Source organism: Phacochoerus africanus, chromosome 14 (genome assembly GCF_016906955.1).
Source record: "Phacochoerus africanus isolate WHEZ1 chromosome 14, ROS_Pafr_v1, whole genome shotgun sequence".
Lineage (NCBI taxonomy): Eukaryota > Metazoa > Chordata > Mammalia > Artiodactyla > Suidae > Phacochoerus > Phacochoerus africanus.
The window spans coordinates 22,112,533-22,133,797 of NC_062557.1; the positions used below are offsets into that span (position 1 = coordinate 22,112,533).

Below are 21,265 nucleotides of genomic sequence, written 5' to 3' on the forward strand. Positions count from 1 at the left end.
TCCGCATTGCTGTGGCTGTGGTGTAGGCCAGCAGCTGCAGCTCTGATTCGACCCCTAGCCTGGGACTTTCCATGTGCTGCAAGTGCAGCCCAAAAAGAAAAAAAAAAGAAAAGGCCATGTCTGTGCCCAGTCTTAGTTCCAGTGGGCCCCTACCCTGTGCCTGCTGCAGTGTGACCCAGCCCAGAGAGCAGAGGAGGGGCCTGTGGGGAGGGTCTCCTGCCTACTGGCCTCCTGCCACCCCAAGGCCAAGGCCTGGGCCTCACTGTCTGGTAGCCCTGCCAGCCCCAGGTCCCTCCCCTGGCTGACACACGGGTGAAGGGAATGCCCGGAGGGCACCTTGGCCCTAACAGGGCCTTGTCCAAGCAGGAGTCCCCCCCTCCCAGCACATGGTGCCTGGGAGGGTATGGGAAGCAGGAAGCTTGGGAGCCCCCCACCCCACAATCTGGCCCCAGCGCCCCACCCAAGCGCTTCCCTTCCCCCGCCGGTGCCGCCCCACCTGAGCTCGTCCAGACACTCGGGTGGGGCCGGCCTGCGGTCAGGCCACGTGCAGGACAGCGTGGGGCGGAGGGAGGGCGGGGCCGCCCGGCTGCTCTTAAGGCGGGGCCAGGCCTTGCAACTCACCTGGGAGCTGACGCCCTGTCCCGGAGCCTGGAGTGCCCGCAGCCCTGCCGCCCTGGACACCAGGTAGGTGCCTTTCTTCCTGGAGAAGAGCGGGAGGCTCAGCACCTTCCCCCAGCCTTTGTCTCAGCCCCTCCACTTCTCCTGGGGCCGGAAGGGAAGGTGGAGAGAAATGGGGAGGAGGCTGAGCCCGAGAGGAAGATGTTCCCTCGGGACCCAGGGCAGCACTTGGGGAGAATGAAAGCTGTAGCCTCGGTTACAGATGAGAGAACCGAGGTCCAGGGAGGGGCAGAGGCTTGCTGGAGGGTCCCCAAGACGCAGCACCCAGCTTCCTGCCTCGCAGCCCAGAGTGCCCCCACAATGGGGTCTGGCCCTGAGCTCCCTGCTGGGCCCTTCAGAGGCCACTGGGAATCCAGGAGATGGGGACATGGCCGTCGCTGGTCCTGCGGGTCCCTGCCTGCGGTCCCTGGGTCTGCTTCACTGGATCTGGGAGGGGAGCGAGGGGGTGGAGCTATTGAGGCAAGGTGCTTGGAGGAGACTCAGGCCTCCCCCTCTGCCACCCTGTCTGTCTGCTGACCTGGGCTTGTAGGAAGGAAAGACTAAGTCAGGAGAAGTTGGCAATGAAACGGACAAGGGGGGTTGCCAAGGAATCAGGATGCCCCTGCCTCCAGAGAGCTTGGGAACAAAGGGAGAGATGGGCGTCCAGTGGGTGGGCAGGACTCTAAATAGGTCTGAGCTGCCTGGAGCCCTCCCTACCCACAGCCCACCAGCATCCACACAGACTGAGCCCAGTGACCCTCCCCTCACCCTTAGAGCAGAAAGGAAAGAGCTAGAAAGTGCGCTGGTGGGGACAAGAGAGGAAGGTGTCAGGAAATAAAGGAGTGAGAACAGCCCTGCCTAGGGAGAGCCAGTGGTTCTTCAGGGAGTGTTCATAGTGGGAAGGGTTTGGAGTTCCCTGGTGGCTAAGTGGGTTAAGATCCAGCATCGTCCCTGCTGTGACTGGGGTCACTGCTGCGGTGTGGGTTCAATCCCTGGCCCAGGGAACTTCCACATGCCGTGGGTGCGGCCAAAAAAAAAAAAGTGAGAAGACAGTGGGTTAAGGATCTGGCATTGCTGTGAGCTGCAGCAGAGGTCACAATTTCGGCTCGGATCCCACGTTGCTGTGGCTGTGGCATAGGCTGACAGCTGCAGTTCCCATTCACCCCCTAGCTGGGGAAGTTGCATGTGCTGCAGGTCAGCCCGAAAACAGCAAAAAGAAAAAAAGTGAGAAGAGTTTAAAGAAAAGCTTGAGGGGCTGCCTGCCCTTTGCTTAATCCCAAGCCTGGTCCTCTGGGTTCCAGAATCCCAGAAGCAGAGAGAGGCTTAGATCTTAAATCTACAAAGTGGTGGCAGAGATTGTGGGTCTTGGAGCCAAGACCATGTGGGTTCAAGTCCCAGGTCCACTGACAGGTTCTGTGGGTTGTATGACTTCAGATCAATCCCTTAACCTCTCCAGCCCCACAGTAAGAGTACCTTCTTCAGAGAACCATTGAGAAATTAAAATGAGCATGTTTTATGTGTCTGTTATTATCATATTCCCATTATACAGATGGGACAACTGAGGCCCAGAGAGGAAAGGACACTCGCCCAGGGTGGTACAAAAGCCGTTTCCAAATCAGTAGACAGACATCCTCGATCCTGGTCCTGAGGGAGGACCCAGGCCCCAGGGTGCTCCTCAAAATCTGTATCCCAAGGCTGCTCTGCAGCGCCCAGCCGAAAACCCTCCGGGGTGTTCCACGATCCTGCCCCGACAAACCCAGGCCACTTGGAGCGTGTGGGGAAAAAGCCAAAGCTCCGTGTCCTCAGCTGCCCCCAGGAAGGCGCTCGGCGTCTATTCCCTTCCACTGCCATTTATAGACACGCTTCCAGAGGGTGACATGTCCAGGACCTGGCCAAGCACGAGGCTGGCAGCAGGGGCAGGCAGGAGCTTCGGAGGAGGAGAGGGTTCTGGCTTTTCTCATTAACCTATTGTGTGACCTTGGGCAAGTCACACCCCCTCTCTGGACCTCATGTGTCCCTCCGCATTTGAACTCCGTGTGGTATAAGGAGATAAGAGTCTAAAGTCCAAGCCTGGGTTCGAATCCCTGCTCTAGCACTTTTCTGGACATGCGGCCAATGCAAATTGCTTAACCTCTCTGAATCTCAGTATCTTCCTCTGTCAAATGGGCTGCTAATGGGGGTGCAGTACTTCCCAGGGTTACTAGAAGGTTGAAAGGGTGACCATAGATAAAATCAGTGCCTGGCACATGGTGAGCGCTGAATAAAGAGGAGCGCTTAGTCTCGAGTATTATGAAGGTGTTATATTCTACGTAAGCTCTTATTTCTAAGTAGTGCTTAGATGCGTCCAACTGCTTTCACAAGCAGCACCTCACTGGTGTGACATCACTCTCTCTGAATATATAGGGCAGGGATTCTTCGTCCCATTTCACAGATGAGAAAACTGAGGGTCAGAGTTATGGCTTAAGGAAATGTTTGAGCTGGGATTTGAATCCTCATCCCCAGACTCCGAAGTTCCTAATCATTTCATTTGCCCCAGGCTGATCTCACTGCCTTTTTTAGCACCAGGGTCTGACTCTAAAGCAGGATGTGAGAGAGGCATCTGGGAAAAAGAGAGAAGCAGAGTTGGGCAGTGCTGGGGGGTGGGGGGTAGTGAGGCTCAGGGCAGGCAGTGGCAGCGCCACCGGCGTGTCGTTACAGTTTTCTTGGCAGCCTCTGTTCCAAAACCAGCTTACTTCCTACCCAACCCCCACTCCATAAGGAACCGCTAACATGTGACATCGAGGCCAGACAACAGGAAGAACTTTCCACAGGAAGGGAAATGACGACATTGGGGTATCTCTTTCCCGGACGAGCCCCCAGGGAGTGAATATCATCTGATGATGTCACTCCTTAGCTCAAAACTGTTCTGTGGCTCCCCATTGCCCTCAGGGTTGAGTCAGGGCCACTGAGCCCAGCCTGCAAGGCTCTGCAGGGTCTGGCTCACCTGCTTCCTGCATTCTAATCCCCTCCATCCTTCCTAGGTTCTGTTTCCCAGATGCTCAATAACGTCTCGTGTTCTCCCCTGTCCATCAGGCCTCTGAAGACACCTGCCTCCTCACCCCTACCTGCCCAGCCAGCTCTTGCTTTTCCTGCTTTTTTTCTTTTCTTTTTTTCTTTTTTTTTAGGGCTGCACCCATGGCATATGGAAATTCCCAGGCTAGGGGTTGAATCAGAGCTGCAGCTGCTGGCCTCTACCACAACCACAGCAACTCGGGCTCTTTAACCCACTGAGTGGGGCCAGGGATCAAACCCACGTCTTCATGGATACTAGTCGGGTTCCTTACCACTGAGCCATAGTGGGAACTCCCTGCTTGTTTCCCTTTACACGTCACCTCCTCCAGGAAGTCCCCCCTGACCTACCCCACCAGTGCCTAGAGTACCCTCGGTCTCCCTTCCTCCCTGATGACACTGCTTACGATTGCTCACCTGCGTCCTGTCTGTTTCACCACCTGGCCCACCTGGAGTAGAAGCGAAGTGCAGGGGCCCTGCTATCAGGCATCCTGGGGTCCAGTCATTGCTCTGACATTTGTTGGCCTGATGACCCTCGGGCAAATTACTTACCTCTCCATGTCGCAGTTCTACCATTATGAAATGGAATAATAATGGTATCTGCTTCATAGGGTTGTTACAAGAATTTTATTTATTTATTGTCTTTTTTTTTTTTGTCTTTTCTAGGGCTACACCCATGGCATATGGAGGTTCCCAGGCTGGGGTCGAATCAGAGCTACAGGTGCCAGCCTATGCCAGAGCCACAGCCATGCCAGATCCAAGCAGTGTCTGCAACCTACACCACAGCTCACAACAATGCCAGATCCTTAACCCACTGAGCAAGGCCAGGGATCGAACCTGCAACCTCATGGTTCTTAGTCAGATTCATTAACCACTGAGCCACCACGGGAACTCCCTACAAGAATTTTACAAGGTTTTTTGTTTTTTGTTTTTTGTCTTTTTGCTATTTCTTGGGCCGCTCCTGCGGCATATGGTGGTTCCCAGGCTAGGGGTCCAATCTGGCCAGCCTACGCCAGAGCCACAGCAACGCGGGATCCGAGCCGCGTCTGCAACCTACACCACAGCTCACGGCAACGCCGGATCATTAACCCACTGAGCAAGGGCAGGGACCAAACCCGCAACCTCATGGTTCCTAGTCGGATTCGTTAACCACTGCGCCACGAAGGGAACTCCCATACGAAGGGAACTCCCTACAAGGTTTTAAATAGCAGAGTCTAGGTGCACAATAATTATTCAGTAAGTATTAGCTAGTATTTAATAAATAAGACTAGGACATAGTAGGTATTCAACAAACTTCTATCGAAGTTATTTTATTTAACCATCACTTACATAATAATGCTTATGAAGTGCTAGGCATGTTCTGAGCATATTGCAAATATTAATTCCTTTTATCAATAAGGAAACTGAGACACAGAGATGTTAATTAACTCACCTAATGTTGCACAGCTTGTAGTAGTGGAGCCAAGGTACAAAGTCAGGTAGTCTGGCTCCAGCAGTCATGCTTTTTTCTTTTTTTTTTTTTTATTTTTTTATTACAGTTGATTTACAGTGTTCTGTCAATTTTTGCTGTACAGTAAAGTGACCCAGTTATACATATATATACATTCTTTTTCTCACATTATCCTCCATCACGTTCCATCACAAGTGATTAGATAGAGTTCCCTGTGCTATACAGCAGGATCTGATTGCTTATCCGGTCCACATGCAATAGTTTGCATCAACTGACCCCAAACTCCCTGTCCAGCCCATTCGCTCCCCCTTGGCAACCGCAAGTCTGTTCTCCATGAGTTTGTTTCTTTTCTGTGGAAAGGTTTCATTTGTGCCATAATATTAGACTCCAGATATAAATGATATATGGTATTTGTATTTCTCTTTCTGACTTACTTCACTTAGCGTGAGAGTCTCTAGTTCCATCCATGTTGCTGCAAATGGCATTATTTTGTTCTTTTTTATGGCTGAGTAGTATTCCATTGTGTATATGTACCACATCTTCCTCATCCATTCATCTGTCGATGGACATTTAGGTTGTTTCCATATCCTGGCTGTTGTGAATAGGGCTGCAATGAACATAGGAAGGGGTGCATGTATCTTTTTCAATGAAAGTTTTGTCCAGATAGATGCCCAGGAGTGGGATTGCTGGGTCTTATGGTAGTTCTATCTTCAGTTTTCTGACAGCCATGCTTTTAAATGCCTTCGTTTGTGGGGAGAGGAGGAAGGGGCTTCATCTACAGAAGTTACTCAGTTCCTACCCCCTGGCTTCTTTCAGGTCCCCAAGAGCTCCTGGTCAGCAAGAGACACCTGACCTAAGTGAGGCTGGTTGGAAGCCAGAGTAAACTGCCAGGTGCCTGGACATGTCACAGGTGATGTCCAGCCCCTTGCTTGCAGGAGGCCCTGCAGTGGGCTTGGCTCCCTGTGAGGAACCCAGGAGGGCTCTGCGCCCAACACCCAGCCCCGGCCTGCCGCCCCAGTATCCTTACTACACCACAGAAGGCTGGGGAGCCCAGGTCCTGATGGCCCCTGCATCCTGCAAGGGGCCACCCAGCAGGCTCCAGCAGGCCCCGCAGGCTGGAGCCAAAGCCAGCTGCCTGCTGCCGTCCCCCGGGGAGCAGACCTCAGGGGCCTTGGAAGAGCTTGACTCCTACATTGACTTCTCACTGGAGAGCCTCAACCAGATGATTCTGGAACTGGACCCTACCTTCCAGCTGCTCCCTCCAGGGCCTAGCAGCCCCTGGGCTGAGCCCACCCAGAGCACTACATCAAGGAGAAAGAAAGAGGAACCTGAAGCCTTGGGTAAGGAACCAGGGCACAGCACCAGGAGGAGGGCGTGGGGACCAGACCTCACGGGGAAGGGCTTTTCTGTCAAGTCAGAGAACAGGGGACGATGTTCTATTGGGAAGTGCTGTTATTTAACCTCTTTGTTTTCTCTGCTCTATAAAAGGGATAAATCTAAGTATCCCTCACTATCCAGTCCTTTCTGGGGAGTTCCCATTGTGGCTCAGCAGTAACAAACCCAACTAGTATCCATGAGGACACGGGTTTGATCCCTGGCCTTGCTCAGGTGTGGGTCACAGATGTGGCTCAGATCTGGCATTGCTGAGGCTGTGGCATAGGCTGACAGCTGCAGCTCTGATTCAATCCTTAGCCTGAGAATCTCCATGTGCCGCAGGTGCATCCCTAAAAAGCAAAAAAAAAAAAAAAAAAATTCTTTCTGGTTCCTAAGTTTGGAAAGTGGTGGATACCTATTTTATGTAAATTTTCAAAGAATTTAAACAAGCTACAGAGTTCCTGTAGTGGCTCGGTGGTTAACGAATCCAACTAGGAACCATGAGGTTGTGGGTTCGATCCCTGGCCTTGCTCAGTGGGTTAAGGATCTGGCGTTGCCATGAGCAGTGGTGTAGGTTGCAGACATGGCTCACATCCTGAGTTGCGGTGGCTGTGGCTGTGGCTGGCAGCTGCAGCTCCAATTCAACCTCTAGCCTGGGAACCTCCGTATGTCGCAGGTTCGGCCCTAAAAAGACAAGAGACAAAAAAAAAAAAATTTAAACAAGCTAATACTGATACAAATGTGATATGACGTCATGCATATAAATAAGAGCTTGATAAATGGGGAGAGAACCTCACCGTTCTCTTTAGGTCCTAACCCGGCCCCCAGAAATTTTTATAGAAATAGGATTTCTATCTTACCAATAACAATAGATGTAAATAACTTCGAGTATAGATAATGGTAAAATACAGTAAAATAATTGGGATATGATGCATTTTTGAGTGTTTATTAATTTTGTTTTTCATATGTTATTAATGCCAATGTTTTAGTAATGGCTAAACCATTACTGAAGATTAAATTATATAAACTTACAATGTTTATATAATTTAGCAACCAGCTGGAAAAAATCTTGAAAATTGAACCATCAGCTTTCGTGAGCTGGTAAAACCAATCCCACATCCAAGAGCCTCCGGAAATCTCTGCCTCTGACTTAAGTTCCCCAAAGAGTTTCCAGTCATACTTCGAGGCTGAGGATAAGGAGCAGCAGCCCCGTCAGGCTGGAAAACTGAGACCTTCAGGGATTTAAACAATCAGCTCGGGTTCGGAGTTCCCATCACGGCTCAGTGGTTAACAAATCTGACTAGTTCCTTAAGGGCAAGGGTTCAATCCCTGGCCTCGATCAGTGGGTTAAGAATCCGGCGTTGCCATGAGCTGTGGTGTAGGTTGCAGACACAGCTCGGATCCTGCGTTGCTGTGGCTGTGATGCAGGCCGGCAGCTACAGCTCTGATTCAACCCCTAGCCTGGGAACCTCCGTATGCTGTGGTTGCACCCTAAAACGAAAACGAAAAACAAAAAACCAACCAGCGTGGGTTTGGGGATGTGGATTATGAGTAAAGATAGGATCAGGAGAATTTTCACTTTTTTTTTTTTGGCTGCATCCATGGCATGTAGAAGTTCCCAGGAAGGGATCAAACCTGCACCACACCAGCAACCCAAACTGCTGCGGTGACAACACTAGATCTTTAACCAGCTTCGCCACAAGAGAACTCCAGAATTTCTGCTTATTGAGCCTTTATCATTATATCCAGGCACTGCGCAGAGCACTTAATAATTGAATCTTTAGGAGTTCCCGTTGTGGCTCGGTGGGTTAAGGATCTGGCACTGCTTCAAGCTGTGGCGAGACTGGCAGATGTGGCTTGGATCTGGTGTTGCTGTGGCTGTGGTGTAAGCCGGCAGCTGTAGCTCCAATTCAACCCCTAGCCTGGGAACCTCCATATGCCTTGGGTGCAGCCCGAAAGAAAGAAAGAAAGAAAGAAAGAATTAAAAATAGCAATAATAATAAATGAATCTTTAATCCTCCCTGTCCATCTCCATGAGATGAATCCTTTTTCCCCATTTTACAAATGAAAAGACTGAAGTTGATGGACTGGAGTTAAGGAGCTACTAGCCTAATTAGTGGAGTTAGGCAAACCTTACACAAGCGGTTGACTTCACTTCTTTGTGTCTCAGAGTCTCCATCTATAAAATAGAGATGAGTTCTTACCTGAAGGGTGTTGTAGGGATTAAAGGGAATCATATGTGGTGGGTGTCTATCACAGATCCTGGCACGCTATTTCATCATAAACAGTGGTGGCTTATTAGTCAACATTGGGGTTGCATTTAGGACCAGCCCCAGGGCAGGTTCAGACTCTGGGGCGGAGGTGAGCTCCGCACCCAGGTCCTCCGGCACCCAGGATCCTAGCCTCCAGCCTGCCTTCTGCTCCTCCCACCGAGCATGGCCTGCCAGGCTTGTTAAAAGAACCACCCCCTTCCTTCAAGAGTCTTCCTGCTTCTTAAGGCCAGCCGTGGGCATGTCTCTGCACGGAGGGCGGCTTGGACTTAATTACCCATGGCAGGAGCAAGCCCGGGATTTAATGTTCATGCCCCGAGGCAGGGGTTCCGCGTACTCAAGGCCAGCTGGGGTGAGCCGGGCCTCTGTGGCGTATACACATGTATGGGGTGGAGGTGTTGACAATTGAGCCCTTCCTCCCAGTGGCAGACGGACAGCAGTCTGAGGCTCTCAGATGCCCTGGGCACAAGCTGTCATTGTGATGATGTGGCCGTAAGACTCTGGGCAGCAGGGGGCGCTAGAGGGCGGCAGTGGTCAGAGGGTCTCGATGAAACCCCTTCTGATGGAACTGTTTAAAAATCCTCTTCTCTAAGAGTTCCCCTTGTGGCTCAGTGGGTTAAGAACCTGACTAGTATCCATGAGGATGTGGGTTCGATTCCTAGCCTCACTCAGTGGGTTAAGGATCCGGCATTGCCGTGAGCTGCAGTGTAAGGTCGCAGATGCAGCTCGGATGCTGTGTTGCTGTGGCTGTGGTGGAGGCCAGCAGCTACAGCGCCCCTTGGACCCCTAGCCTGAGGAACTTCCATATGCTGCAGCTGCAGCCGTAAAAAAAGAAAAAGAAAAAGAAAAAAATCCTCTCCTCTGGAGTTCCCATCGTGGCGCAGTGGTTAACAAATCCGACTAGGAACCATAAGGTTGCGGGTTCGGTCCCTGGCCTTGCTCAGTGGGTTAACAATCCGGCGTTGCCGTGAGCTGTGGTGTAGGTCGCAGACGCGGCTCGGATCCCGCGTTGCTGTGGCTCTGGCGTAGGCTGGCGTATGCAGCTCCAATTCGACCCCTAGCCTGGGAACCTCCATATGCCACGGGAGCGGCCCAAGAAATAGCAAAAAGACCAAAAAAAAAAAAAAATCCTCTCCTCTAACCTCTGCCTGAATACCTGTGGTGCCTGGGAGCTCGCTACCTCCTCCGACAGCCAGCAGGTCAGCTCCCTGTTAGAAAGTTCTCTGCCATCACTAAGAAGAGCAAGCCCTGCATGTCACTGTGGGCTGCACCTTGCTCCCCAAACCCCACCTCAGTCCACCACTCCTGGTGACAAAGCTCTCAATGCCCTATGGCACCATGGTGAGTTTTTTTTTTTTTGGGGGGGGGTCTTTTCTTTATGACTGCACCTGCAGCATATGGAAGTTCCCGGGCTAGGGGTCGAATCAGAGCTGCAGCTGCTGGCCTACACCAGAGCCACAGCAATGCCAGATCCCAGCCGCACCTATAACCTACACCATAGCTTGCAGCAATGTCAGATCCTTAACTCACTGAGCAAGGTCAGGGATCGAACCTGCATCCTCATGGATACTAGTCAGATTCTTTCTTTTTTTTTTTTTTGTCTTTTTGTCTTTTCTAGGGCCACACCTGCAGCATGTGGAGGTTCCCAGGCTAGGGGTTGAATCAGAACTGTAGCTGCCTCCCTACACCACAGCCACAGCAACATGGGATCTGAGCTGTGTCTGCAACCTACACCACAGCTCACGGCAACACTGGATCCTTAACCCACTGAGCAAGGCCAGGGATTGAACCCGCAACCTCATGGTTCCTAGTCGGATTCGCTAATCACTGTGCCACGATGACAACTCCAATACTAGTCAGATTCTTAACCCACTGAGCCACAAGGGGAACTCTCTGTGGTAAGTTTTCATCCATTCAAACGCAGCCAGTGTGGTAGGACCCCACCGTTTGCCCTCTTATCTGTCCTACTTTTGGGGTGTTGTGTGGAAGACGTTCTATAATTGTGACACTAGCAGCGATGTTCACTTTTTGTCTTTGTCCTAACTTGGCAAAATCAAAAATTAACCATTGGCAATCCTGGATTGATCCCTCCTCTAAGTAGTTATATTTCTTTTTTTTTTTTTTGGCTTTTTACGGCCACACGCGTGGCATATGGAGGTTCCCAGGCTAGGGGTCAAATCAGAGCTATGCCACAGCCACAGCAATGCTAGATCTGAGCCTCATCTGCAACCTACACCACAGTTCATGGCAGCGTTGAATCCTTAACCCACTAAGCAAGGCCAGGGATTGAACCTGCATCCTCATGGATACAGTCAGATTCATTTCCTCCGAGCCACAACGGGAACTCCAGTAGATAGATCTCTGTAACAGAGGACCCCAGCATCTACCCTGCGAAGGGAATCGCAGAAACCCTGTTGACAGGTGTGAAGACAGGCTCAGGAAGGAGGAGCAATGGCCACGGTCCCACGGCTGGTGACTGGTAGGTCAGCTCAAAGCCTGGGCCTCTGGGCTCCAAAGTCCAGATTCCTATCTTTTTCTCTTCCTTGGAACTAGTCTCCTGCCCTTTGGGGCTTCACAGAATAAATCCATTTGGAGTTGTGAGGCTCCACCTTCCCCCAGCCTTCCAGCCTCTGCCCCTGGCTCACCTTCCTTTCTTCCGATTCACCCTCGGGGCAGGGGAGGGCGCGACGCCTCCCACACAGAACGTGGCTTCTAGAAACACATACCGTATCCCTTTCTTGATCCTCTCCGCCCCCCCCCCCCCCTTCCTCGTCTTTGGGACAGGCCCCCACGTTTCATTTTCCAGAATTTCTGCCAGGCAAGGCCGCTTGCCAATCCCAAGTGGAGGGTGTTTAATAACCGTCCCCCTCTCCCCCGCCTTGACCCACCCGCCTGGTACTGGCGCCCTGCAACAACCCAGCACTGCTCAGACTTGCCCCACGGGCCTGTAAACAGCAACTGCACCCGGGTGATGGGGTGGGGCCTCCGCCTCCCCGGCCGCATCCACCTCCGGCAGTGGCAGGGGGAGACAGGGGGGACCTCACAGCTCCAGGATCCCTCCCTCTCTTCCTGCCTCCACTCGCTCAGCTCCCAAGCACTGCCTTTGAAGGGTGTTCGATGACCCTGTGAGCAGGGCCCAGAGCTTCCCCCGGCTGAGAGACCCTCCCGAAGCAGCCAAGCCCCTGCGCACCGCAAGGCCTTGGAAAGCGGTCCTGAGGAGCCCCTCCTCACGGAAGAGGCCGCCCACCCCACGCCCCACCCTCCGCAGAGCGCAGGAGCAGTGGTGCCTCTCCTTAACCTCTCTGAGCTTTAGCTTCTCATCCGTTATGCTATGCGGCCTTAGAATGTTCCTGGGAGTTCCCGTTGTGGCACAGCAAAAACAAACCCGACAAGTATCCATGAGGCTTCAGGTTCAATCCCTTGCCTCTCTCAGTGGGTTAAAGATCCAGCATTACTGTAAGCAGTGGTGTAGGCTGCAGACCTGGCTTGGATCCCACGTTGCTGTGGCTGTGGTGTAGGCCGGCAACTGTAGCTCCGATTCGACCCCTAGCCTGGAACTTCCACATGCTGCGGGTACGCCCTAAAAAGCAAAAAAAAAAAAAAAAAAAAAAAAAGTTTCCTACTTCAGTCAAGTTGTCATAAGGGTTAAACAAGCTAATACAGGCAACTTATCTGTAGCAGAGCTGGCACACAGCCCTCAGTAAATACCATCCTTTATTAAAAATTGTGCAATAGGAGTTCCCATTATGGCTCAATGGGTTAAGTACCCAGCTAGTATCCATGAGGACGCAGGTTCAATCCCTGGCCTTGCCCAGTGGGCTAAGGATCCGGTGTTGCCATGAGCTGTGGTGTAGGTTGCAGACACAGTTCAGATCTGGCATTGCTGTAGTTGTGGGGTAGGCCAACGGCTACAGCTCTAATTAGACCCCTAGCCTGGGAACTTCCATATGCTGCGGGTGTGACCCTAACAAGAAAAAAAAGAAAATTGTGCAATATGAGTCCTCTTAAGGCACAGCAGGCTAAGGATCTAGCATTGTCACTGAAGCAGCTCAGGTCACTGCTGTGGTGCAGGTTCGATCCCTGGCCCAGGAACTTCCACGTGCCTCAGGCACGGCCAAAAAAAATTGTGCAATAAATGTTAGCTCCACCCCACATTTCTGCATGCCTCAGTTCCCTCCTCGATAAAAGCAATGCCTGCTGGCCTTGGGCATAAGGGCTCTTGTGAGGCTTGAGAGGATCGCGGGTTTAAACGCTATAAAGTCCTATTAAAAAAAAAGTTGGAGTTCCCGTCATGGCTCAGTGGTTAACGAATCCGACTAGGAGCCATGAGGTTGCGGGATCGATCCCTGGCCTTGCTCAGTGGGTTAAGGATCCAGCGTTGCCGTGAGCTGTGGTGTGGGTCACAGACGTGGCTTGGATCTGGCGTTGCTGTGGCTCTGGCGGAAGCTGGTGGCTACAGCTCCGATTCGACCCCTAGCCTGGGAACCTCCATATGCTGCAGGTGCGGCCCCTCCTCAAAAAAAAAAAAAAAAGAGTTGTGCTTCCCAGCCTTGCAGATGAATCCACCCCATTCCAGGACGTCTTCTCTCTCAGAGCCCAGAAAAATTGTGTGAAACCTCCTCCCCTGGCCCTCAGCAGAGCATATTAGCCATCCAGCCAACACTGCTCCCCAAAGGTAGGCAGGCAGGAGATGCTCCTTGTACCCCACCACGGACCAGGCTCCAGGCTCCATTCATTGGCGTGTTTCACCCTCATCGCAATCTTGGGGGATTGGTTTTAGACCCCCACTTTGCAGGTGAGGAAACTCAGGCGGTTTGGAAAGTTACCTGATGCTTCTTGGCGGGAAAGTGGCAAAGCCAAGACTCACACCCAGGTTTGTCGACAAAGCCAGGCCTGTTCCTCCTTTCCCGGGAACAGCATCCTCGGGTCAGTCCACCAGCCCCCCTCATCTGATGCAATCCTCCACCCCCACCCGGCCCAAGCAGGCTCAGACAGAGGCAGGAACCCTGAGTGGGGCCAAAAGGTCCTACCCGAGGGCGGGCTAGGGCAAGCAGGGACTCCACAGTCATGCTGGGTGGGGGGCTGGGGCTGGTGCCAGAGCCCAAGGCGGTGGGAGGCTGGCAGGCAGGAGCTGAGGGTGCAGTTTCCCGCCAACTCTACCCCAGTTTCCATGCTGGGAAGCCAGAGGCAGGACTTACAGCTCCAGAAGGGAGCTCCGCGATAACCCCCATCTGTCCCCTCTTTTGCTAGAACAGCACCGAGGACACCCCCCTCCCCCAAGTCAGGAGGTGAGGTGCCCCTCCTCCCACTGGGAGAACCCCAGGGTGCCCATCCAGGGAGGAATGACGCCTCAGAACAAGAGTCCTAGGAGCCCCCACTGCGGGAATGGAAAGAGCAGCAGAGTGAGCCAGCAGCCCAGTAACCATCACTGTGCGCCGGCTAAGAGCACAGCCCCGGGAAGGCCCTCAGGGAGTTCTCCATCCAAAGTCAACTCTAAACCGCACTCCTCAGCCTCCCAAGTGCCCCCAAGTCCCCCGGAGAATCGCGCTAAAATGCAGATTCTGATTCTCAGCAGGCCTGGGGCGGAGCCAGAGATTCTGCGCAAGAGCCCAGCTCCTGGTGACGTGGCGCTGCTGGACCGGGGACCACAGTGGTGCGGCCCAATGCACTTGGGAATCACCTGGGGAGCTAAACTAACGCCCCCAACCCTGGGCCTGCCCTGGGGGCTTCTGGTCTCGTTGACACGTGTGGAGCCTGGATGTTAGGGACGTTTAAAACCTCGGATGATTCTAGCGTGCACCCAGGCTTGCGAAGCCCTGCCTCCATTGCAGGTACATAAAAAGAGCCTTCCCACGCCTGAGTAACAGAGGCATCCAAAGATACGGCTGTGCCACTGCAGTAAATGGTCGCTGCAGCCTGGAGAGTGGAGCAAACAGGAAGGAGAGGATCTCTCAGTTTTTGCTTTTGTTCGATTGGTTGGGTGGTTGTCTTTTTAGGGCCAAACTCACGGCATATGGAGGGTCCCAGGCTAGGGGTCACATCGGAGCTGCAGCGGCTGGCCTATGCCACAGCCACAGCAATGCAGGATCCGAGCTGAGTCTGCAGCCTACACCACAGCTCACAGCAACACCAGATCCTTAACCCACTGCCAAGCGAGGCCAGAGGTCAAACTCACATCATCCTGGATACTAGTCGAGTTCATTCCCCCTGAGCCACATGGGAACTCCAGGATCTCTCAGTTGTAAAGGGCTTACGCAAGGCCAGGCACAGTGGGGTGCCACCTATGCTCGTCTCAGTCCATCCTTACTGTAACGCCAAGAGGTTGGGTAGAGTCACCCCATTCTGCAGGTCTGGAAACTGAGGCTCTAGGTGGTGAAGTCATTTGGCCAGGCTCTCTGAGAGAGAAAGTGGCAGAGCCAGATCTGAAGCCCTGGTCAGTCTGATCCCGAGGCCTGTGTTCATTCCACGGCATCTCCCCACCCAAGGGAAGATGTCCCCAGGAGGGTGACTTTGGAACTGGGCCCTGAAGGTGGAGCTGGATGCTCCTCCCGATTCCAACAAGCTTCCCCTCTCTGAGCCTGCGTTTCCTCACCTGCACTTGGAAGGGGGGACCAGACGGCCTTGAGGACCCCGCCAGCCTTCCTGTCCTGTGAGCCCAGGCTTCCGGGTTTCACCTGGTTTTCTATTATGCTTCTCTCCCCAAAGATATAAAGTACATCGAGGTGACCTCCGCCAGATCAAGGTGCCACGATGGCCCCCAGAGCTGCTCCAGCCCGTCTGTCACCCCGCCCTTCGGCTCCCCCCGCAGTGGCGGCCTCCTCCTTTCCCGGGACATCCCCTGGGAGACCCGAAGCAGCAGCGAGAGCCTTATCTTCTCCGGGAGCCAGGGTAGGGGCCACCAGCGCCCCTCTCCCCCCGCCGGGGCGCCCTCCTCTCTTCCTCCCTCGTCTCCCAGCATCTCCATCCCTTCTATGCGGCACAAGGCCTCAGGCCCCCCTGGCTCGGGCTCCCCACTGGTGGCTTCCCCAGGCCTGGAGAAGGGGGTTGGGGGCCCGGCCCCACAGCTGGGCGGCAGAGTCTCTGTGCTGTCATCCAGCCCGGCGTCGGATGTCAGCTGCGTGTTTGGAAGGTAGGTCACTCCCGCCACAGCTTCTGACATTGCCTCTACCACACACACACACACACACACACACATCCTGAATCAAAGAAAGGCACCCTGCTGTTTCTGAGCAAAATCTGGCATGTGCCAAAAATAAAAGCAAATGTTCTCTTTTATGCCATGGCAGCCATTTGGATCTCAAGCTTTCCTCAGTCATTTAGAATATGATTCAATATACAAAAACCTTGACCTGTACCTGCCTCTTAGGAAAAGAACCACTGCCTCCATGAGGCTCACCTATGTCCTTTCTCGCCCTCACAGCCCATCGCAAGGAAGGACTGGGTTTTTTGCTTGTTTTATTTTGTTTTGCTTTGTTCTTTTGCCTGAGCCTACAGCATGCAGAATTTCCCAGGCCAGGGATGGAACCCACACCACTGCAGCCACCCAGGCTACAGCAGTGTCAATGCCAGATCCTTAGCCCACTGAGCCACACAGGAACTCCAAGGAAGGGTGTTTTTTCTTTTTTTTTTTAAACCTCAAAACGCAGGGCTGTAAATAGAATCGGGGGTCTGGGATGAATTACGTAGGAAAGAGAAGCCTCCTTGGTCTTTGTTGCTGGCCAGACCTAGCAGAAGGGAGGCCATCCTGCCTGGGCATTATTTTCAATCACCTCGGTCCAGTTCTCTGCAGGCCACAGAGCCGGGCTGCACACACACTCATCCTGCCCAGGAAGAGCAAACCCCAGGACCTCTGTCCCCCACACCAACTCCAAAGCCACTGTGCCAAGGCAGCCTCTGGCAAGGAGACTCAGATTCCACAGCCATGCCTGCTGGCATGAGCCTCTGAGCTCAGGGAGAGGTCTGGCTGGATGCAGAGCTGGCCTCTTTCTCTTCCTCCAGCTGGGGTATTCCCTCTGCATCAGCCGTGGACATGGTCCAGCCCAGGTCCTGCCTGTATGCTGGACTCTTGGGAGGAATGGGGGTGGGGGGGGTGGGGACTGGTGTGACAACTCAGTCGGACCTGCCTGGCTGGGACGGCAGAGGGAATAGAGTCCAGCCTCAGCCCACATGACCTGCAGGGGGGCCAGCCTATTGGCTGCTTTAATTGACCACAGACCCTACAGTGCAGGTATATCCGGTATCTCTCAGCATCTCTTGGGGCTCAGGTGGGCATGCCTTTTGCTCAGCACTATGGGAGGATGGGGGGTGGGGTGGAACCTGCAGTTCTCGGACCAAAGCCACGGGCACCTAGATCACTAAATTCTAGAGCCTAGCTCTGGCCTCTGAGTATTCGCCCCCTCCCTCTGACACTCTTCCTGTCTGCGGCTCTCTCCCTGCAGCAGCCAGTCCCTCCTCCACTCCAGCCTCTCCAGCCACCAGTCATCTTCTAGATCCTTGGAAAGCCCAGCCAGCTCTTCTTCCAGCCTCCACAGCTTTGGCCCAGTGTCCTCGCATACGAGATCCAGTGACCTCCAGGTCCCCAGCAACCCCACCCCAAGCATGGGCCAGCCCAGAGCACCCCACGCCCCATCACTGGCCAAGGAACATGCCAGCAGCTGCCCCCCCTCCATCGTCAACTCCATGGTGGACATACCCATCGTGCTGATCAACGGCCAGCCAGAACCAGGATCTCCCCCATGCCAGAGGACCCGAGGACACCAGGACTTTGTCCGACCTGAGGTTGCTTCTTCCAGCAACCCCTGTCCAGCCACCAGGAGCCACAGCCAGACCCTGCCAGATGCCCCTCTCACCACATCCCCAGAGGGTAAGTTGTAAACCAGTCAATACTTCATGTGTTGTAAGGTTTGGCTGATGGGAAACAGACAGCACCAGTGAGTTTCTGCAACAGCAAGTCAACACATTGATGAACTACCTACTGTGTGCCAAGCACTATGCCAGGTAGTAAGGACACAGTCTAGAAAGAGAGACAAAAACCAAAGCATCACAGAGTTCCCACTGTGGTGCAGTGGGTTAAGAACCCAACGGCAGCAGCTTGGGTCCCTATAGAGGGGCAGGTTTGATTCCCAGCCACACGCAGTGAGTTAAAGGATCGGGCATTGCCGCAGCTGTGGCTCAGGTCCAGTCCTTGGCTTGGGAACTTCCATATGCAGCAGGTGTGGCCCTTTAAAAAAAAAAAAACCCAAGAGAGTTCCCTAATGGCCCAGTGGAAACGAATCTGACTAGTATCCATGAACATGCAGGTTCGATGATCCCTGGCCTCGCTCAGTGGGTTAGGGATCCGGTGTTTCCACGAGCTGTGGTGTAGGTCACAGACGTGGCTCGGATCCCACGTTGCTGTGGCTGTGGCGTAGGCCGGCAGCTGCAGCTCGATTCAGCCCCTAGGCTGGGAACTTCCATATGCCGCAGGTGCGACCCTCAAAAAAGCAAAACAAAAACAAGAACAAAAAACCTCCAAACCCAAAGCATTGCTATAGAGTAGGATCTGCACAGAGATCAAGAGATGGTCTAAATCTTAGGGAGCCACTGAGGAAGGAGTGAGCCTTTGCATCTGGAGAATTGGGAAGGCTCCTCAGAGGAAGGGAACATCCCAGCCGGGTCTGGAAAATGGATCAAACGCCCACAGCACAAGCAGGCAAGGAAGGGCATTTCCAGCAAAGGGAGCAGCCCGTTCCGCAGTCATGAAGGTGCAGAGGCACATGGCATGTCCACGAAATGACTGGGAGTTTGGGTGCCGGCTAAGATCCTTGAGAGTAGTTGGGGGCCAGATTGCGAAAGGCCTTGAACGCCAAGCTAAAGAGGGGATCCTACCCTTTAGGCGACAGGGGACCATCAGAGACTCTCAAACAGAAGAGCAGTGGGGTCAGAGGTGCACTTTCAACCGTCCTCTGGCAGCCGCATGGCAGATGAATTGCAGGGCCTGGCCTGGCACGGAGAAGAGTTTGTGTTCGGTTCTGCTTGGGTTGGTTTTCATCACGAAATGGTCCAGACAAGTTGTAACGGGGACCCAAACCAGGGTGGGAGAGAGGGTGGAGGAGAGAGGCCGGAGCCAGGAGACCCTCGGGACATGGAAGCAGCAGGCTGGATGACTAACCCAAGCGGAGAAGGAGAGTCAGCGTAGCTCTGACGTTGGTGAATGACGAACACAGACAAGGGAAGGGCCGGCAACGGAGACAAAGCATTCCAGTTCCGACAGCTCAAAACCGCAAAAGAGCAAACACCCTCCATCCCGGGCGTCTGTGACTACAGGCGTCCAGAAAGAACAAAGCCAGCCAGAACCCAAAGCAGTAAACACCGAGGCTGAGCCTTAGCACCCCCAGGGGGCCTCTCTCCCAGGAGCAGAGCCCCCCACCCCCGGCTGAGCCCAATGCAAGCCAAAGACACTGCGGTGACAAGGACGCCTTTGAAGCTGCTCTGATCATTTCCCTGGGACAAATCGTTTGCAGATTTCAGTACATTTTTTTAGGAGTTGCTCTCAACTGGCCACAGCACACCTTTTCAAGAGGCCAGAAACTGAGAAGCACTGCCCAGCTGCCTTAGGGACCCAGGAAACGGGCCTTTGAGCATCACCAAGAGCACCTTTACCTGGTCTGGTGATCGCCCCATCCTGGGGATGCCCCAGATGAGCACTCCTCATCCCCTGGGATCTTCTCAAATTCTGCAAAATAGTCTCAATACAAAATCCATGTCCATTTCTGAGGCTATTAGAGCTATAAAGACCCTCAGGGGCTTTGTCGTGGCTGTTGTTCACTCTGGGCTTTGTCCCCCTCTGGGCTTCAGGAGCCAGACAGTTGTCCCAATTCAGAATCAAGAATCCTGTCTCCTGGAGCTCCCGCTCGAGTGCAATGGGCAGTGTCTCTGGAGCCCTGGGACGCAGGTTCGATCCCAGGAGCCAGGCAGAGTGGGTGAAGGATCCGGCATTGCCACAGCTGCGGTGCTGATCACAGCTGTGACTCGGATCTGATCCCTGGCCCAGGAGCGTCCTATGCTCAGGGCGGCCAAAAAAAAAAAAAAAAGGAGAAAAGAATCCCATCTCCTGGGCTCTTCTGCCCAGATCTGCTGTTTTCCTTTCTTTCTCCCTTTCCTTCATTTTCTTTTGCAAACTGAATGTACATCCCCCACAAGGAACTCCTGGGATTATTGAAGGGGGGAGGAAGAGTGAAATCAAACAAACGGTGCGTCTCAGAATCCCCCATTTATTCCTCATTCCAGTCTCTACCGTGCAATATTCACTTTGAGAAACTGTTTCTCATTAAACCAAGATTGCATCTATTTATTTGTGATCCATTACCAAGGATACAAGGGGAGACTGTAAAATCCTAGATGCACCAAGCTCTGGGCTTCTTCCCATGGATTTTTCCTCTTTAGGCAGTTGACAATACCGTGGAGTCGGGGGAGCGGAGGGTAGGTTGAATGGGACCGCTGGCCAGGGGACGGGGAGGGTCTCTCGGGTCCCCTCTATCCAGCCAACAGGGGTCCCCCTCCCCTGTCTGCCTCCAGGACCCACCAGGGACATGCAGCCCAGCATGAAGTTTGTGATGGACACATCTAAGTACTGGTTCAAGCCAAGCATCACCAGAGAGCAAGGTAAAAGGGCAGCACTGTGTTTCAGGGAATGAACGAGGGACCCAGGAATCGGGCCTGCGTCTGGCACCCACATCAGGCAGATGGGGCCCTGGGGCCCTGCAGGGGAGAGAACAGCAAGTGGTAGGTCCAGGGCAGGGGGGATGTCCTGTGGACCCCATGACCTGCAGGAATAATGGCTGCAGCAGGACTGGTAGAGATTAGACAAGAGAAAGGACTTCCCAGGAACAAGAGGGGATTCTGTAAAGAGTGACTCTGCTCCATGAAGACCCAGGGGGGCTGAGGCCCGGAGGGTGGCTGGATGGGGTGGTGATACTCTCTGACCCAAGGATCGTTCCAGCCATTGAGCTGCTGAAGAAGGAGGAACCAGGGGCTTTCATCGTGAGGGACAGCTCTTCATACCGAGGCTCCTTCGGCCTTGCTCTCAAGGTGCAGGAGGCCCCCGTGCCTGCGCAGAACCGACCAGGTAGGCGCCTGTCTCTGTCCTCGCCCAAGGCTTCTCGGAGGCAACAGGGTGGGTGGGGGGGTTCCAGTCCCGGTTCTGGCCCCAGCTTGTAGGGCGACCTTGGGCCAGTCCCATAAAGATTCCTGGGAGGAGGGCCCACCTCGGCGCCCTCCCAGCTGCCCCCGCCTCGGCCTCCCCCCAGGCCCTGAGGCTCCGTGAGAAGCCCCTTTTACAGCAAGCCTGAGCTGCCTCTGCCTCCCTGAGGCCCCAGGTTCCCTGCCCTGACTCATGGTGGGAAGAGGAGGCAGGTCTCAGCCCCCCTCTCTTCGGGGGGCGCCCACCTCTGTCCAGACTGGCTTTATCACGAAGGAAGCTAATGCA

At 53.7% G+C, this 21,265-nt stretch overlaps 1 protein-coding gene across 1 annotated transcript in view; it reads left to right on the plus strand.

Annotated features, from left to right (window-relative positions):
* The first annotated feature begins 602 nt into the window (after positions 1–602).
* The window catches only part of TNS4 (tensin 4), a 28,468-nt gene continuing 7,805 nt past the window's right edge, over positions 603–21,265 (plus strand). Inside the window, exons 1-6 of the mRNA XM_047758163.1 lie at positions 603–684; positions 5,972–6,495; positions 15,505–15,928; positions 17,238–17,662; positions 20,356–20,442; positions 20,780–20,905. Coding sequence (XP_047614119.1) covers positions 6,057–6,495; positions 15,505–15,928; positions 17,238–17,662; positions 20,356–20,442; positions 20,780–20,905 — 1,501 coding nt within the window. The 5' untranslated portion in view covers positions 603–684; positions 5,972–6,056. The remainder of the gene's footprint in view (positions 685–5,971; positions 6,496–15,504; positions 15,929–17,237; positions 17,663–20,355; positions 20,443–20,779; positions 20,906–21,265) is intronic.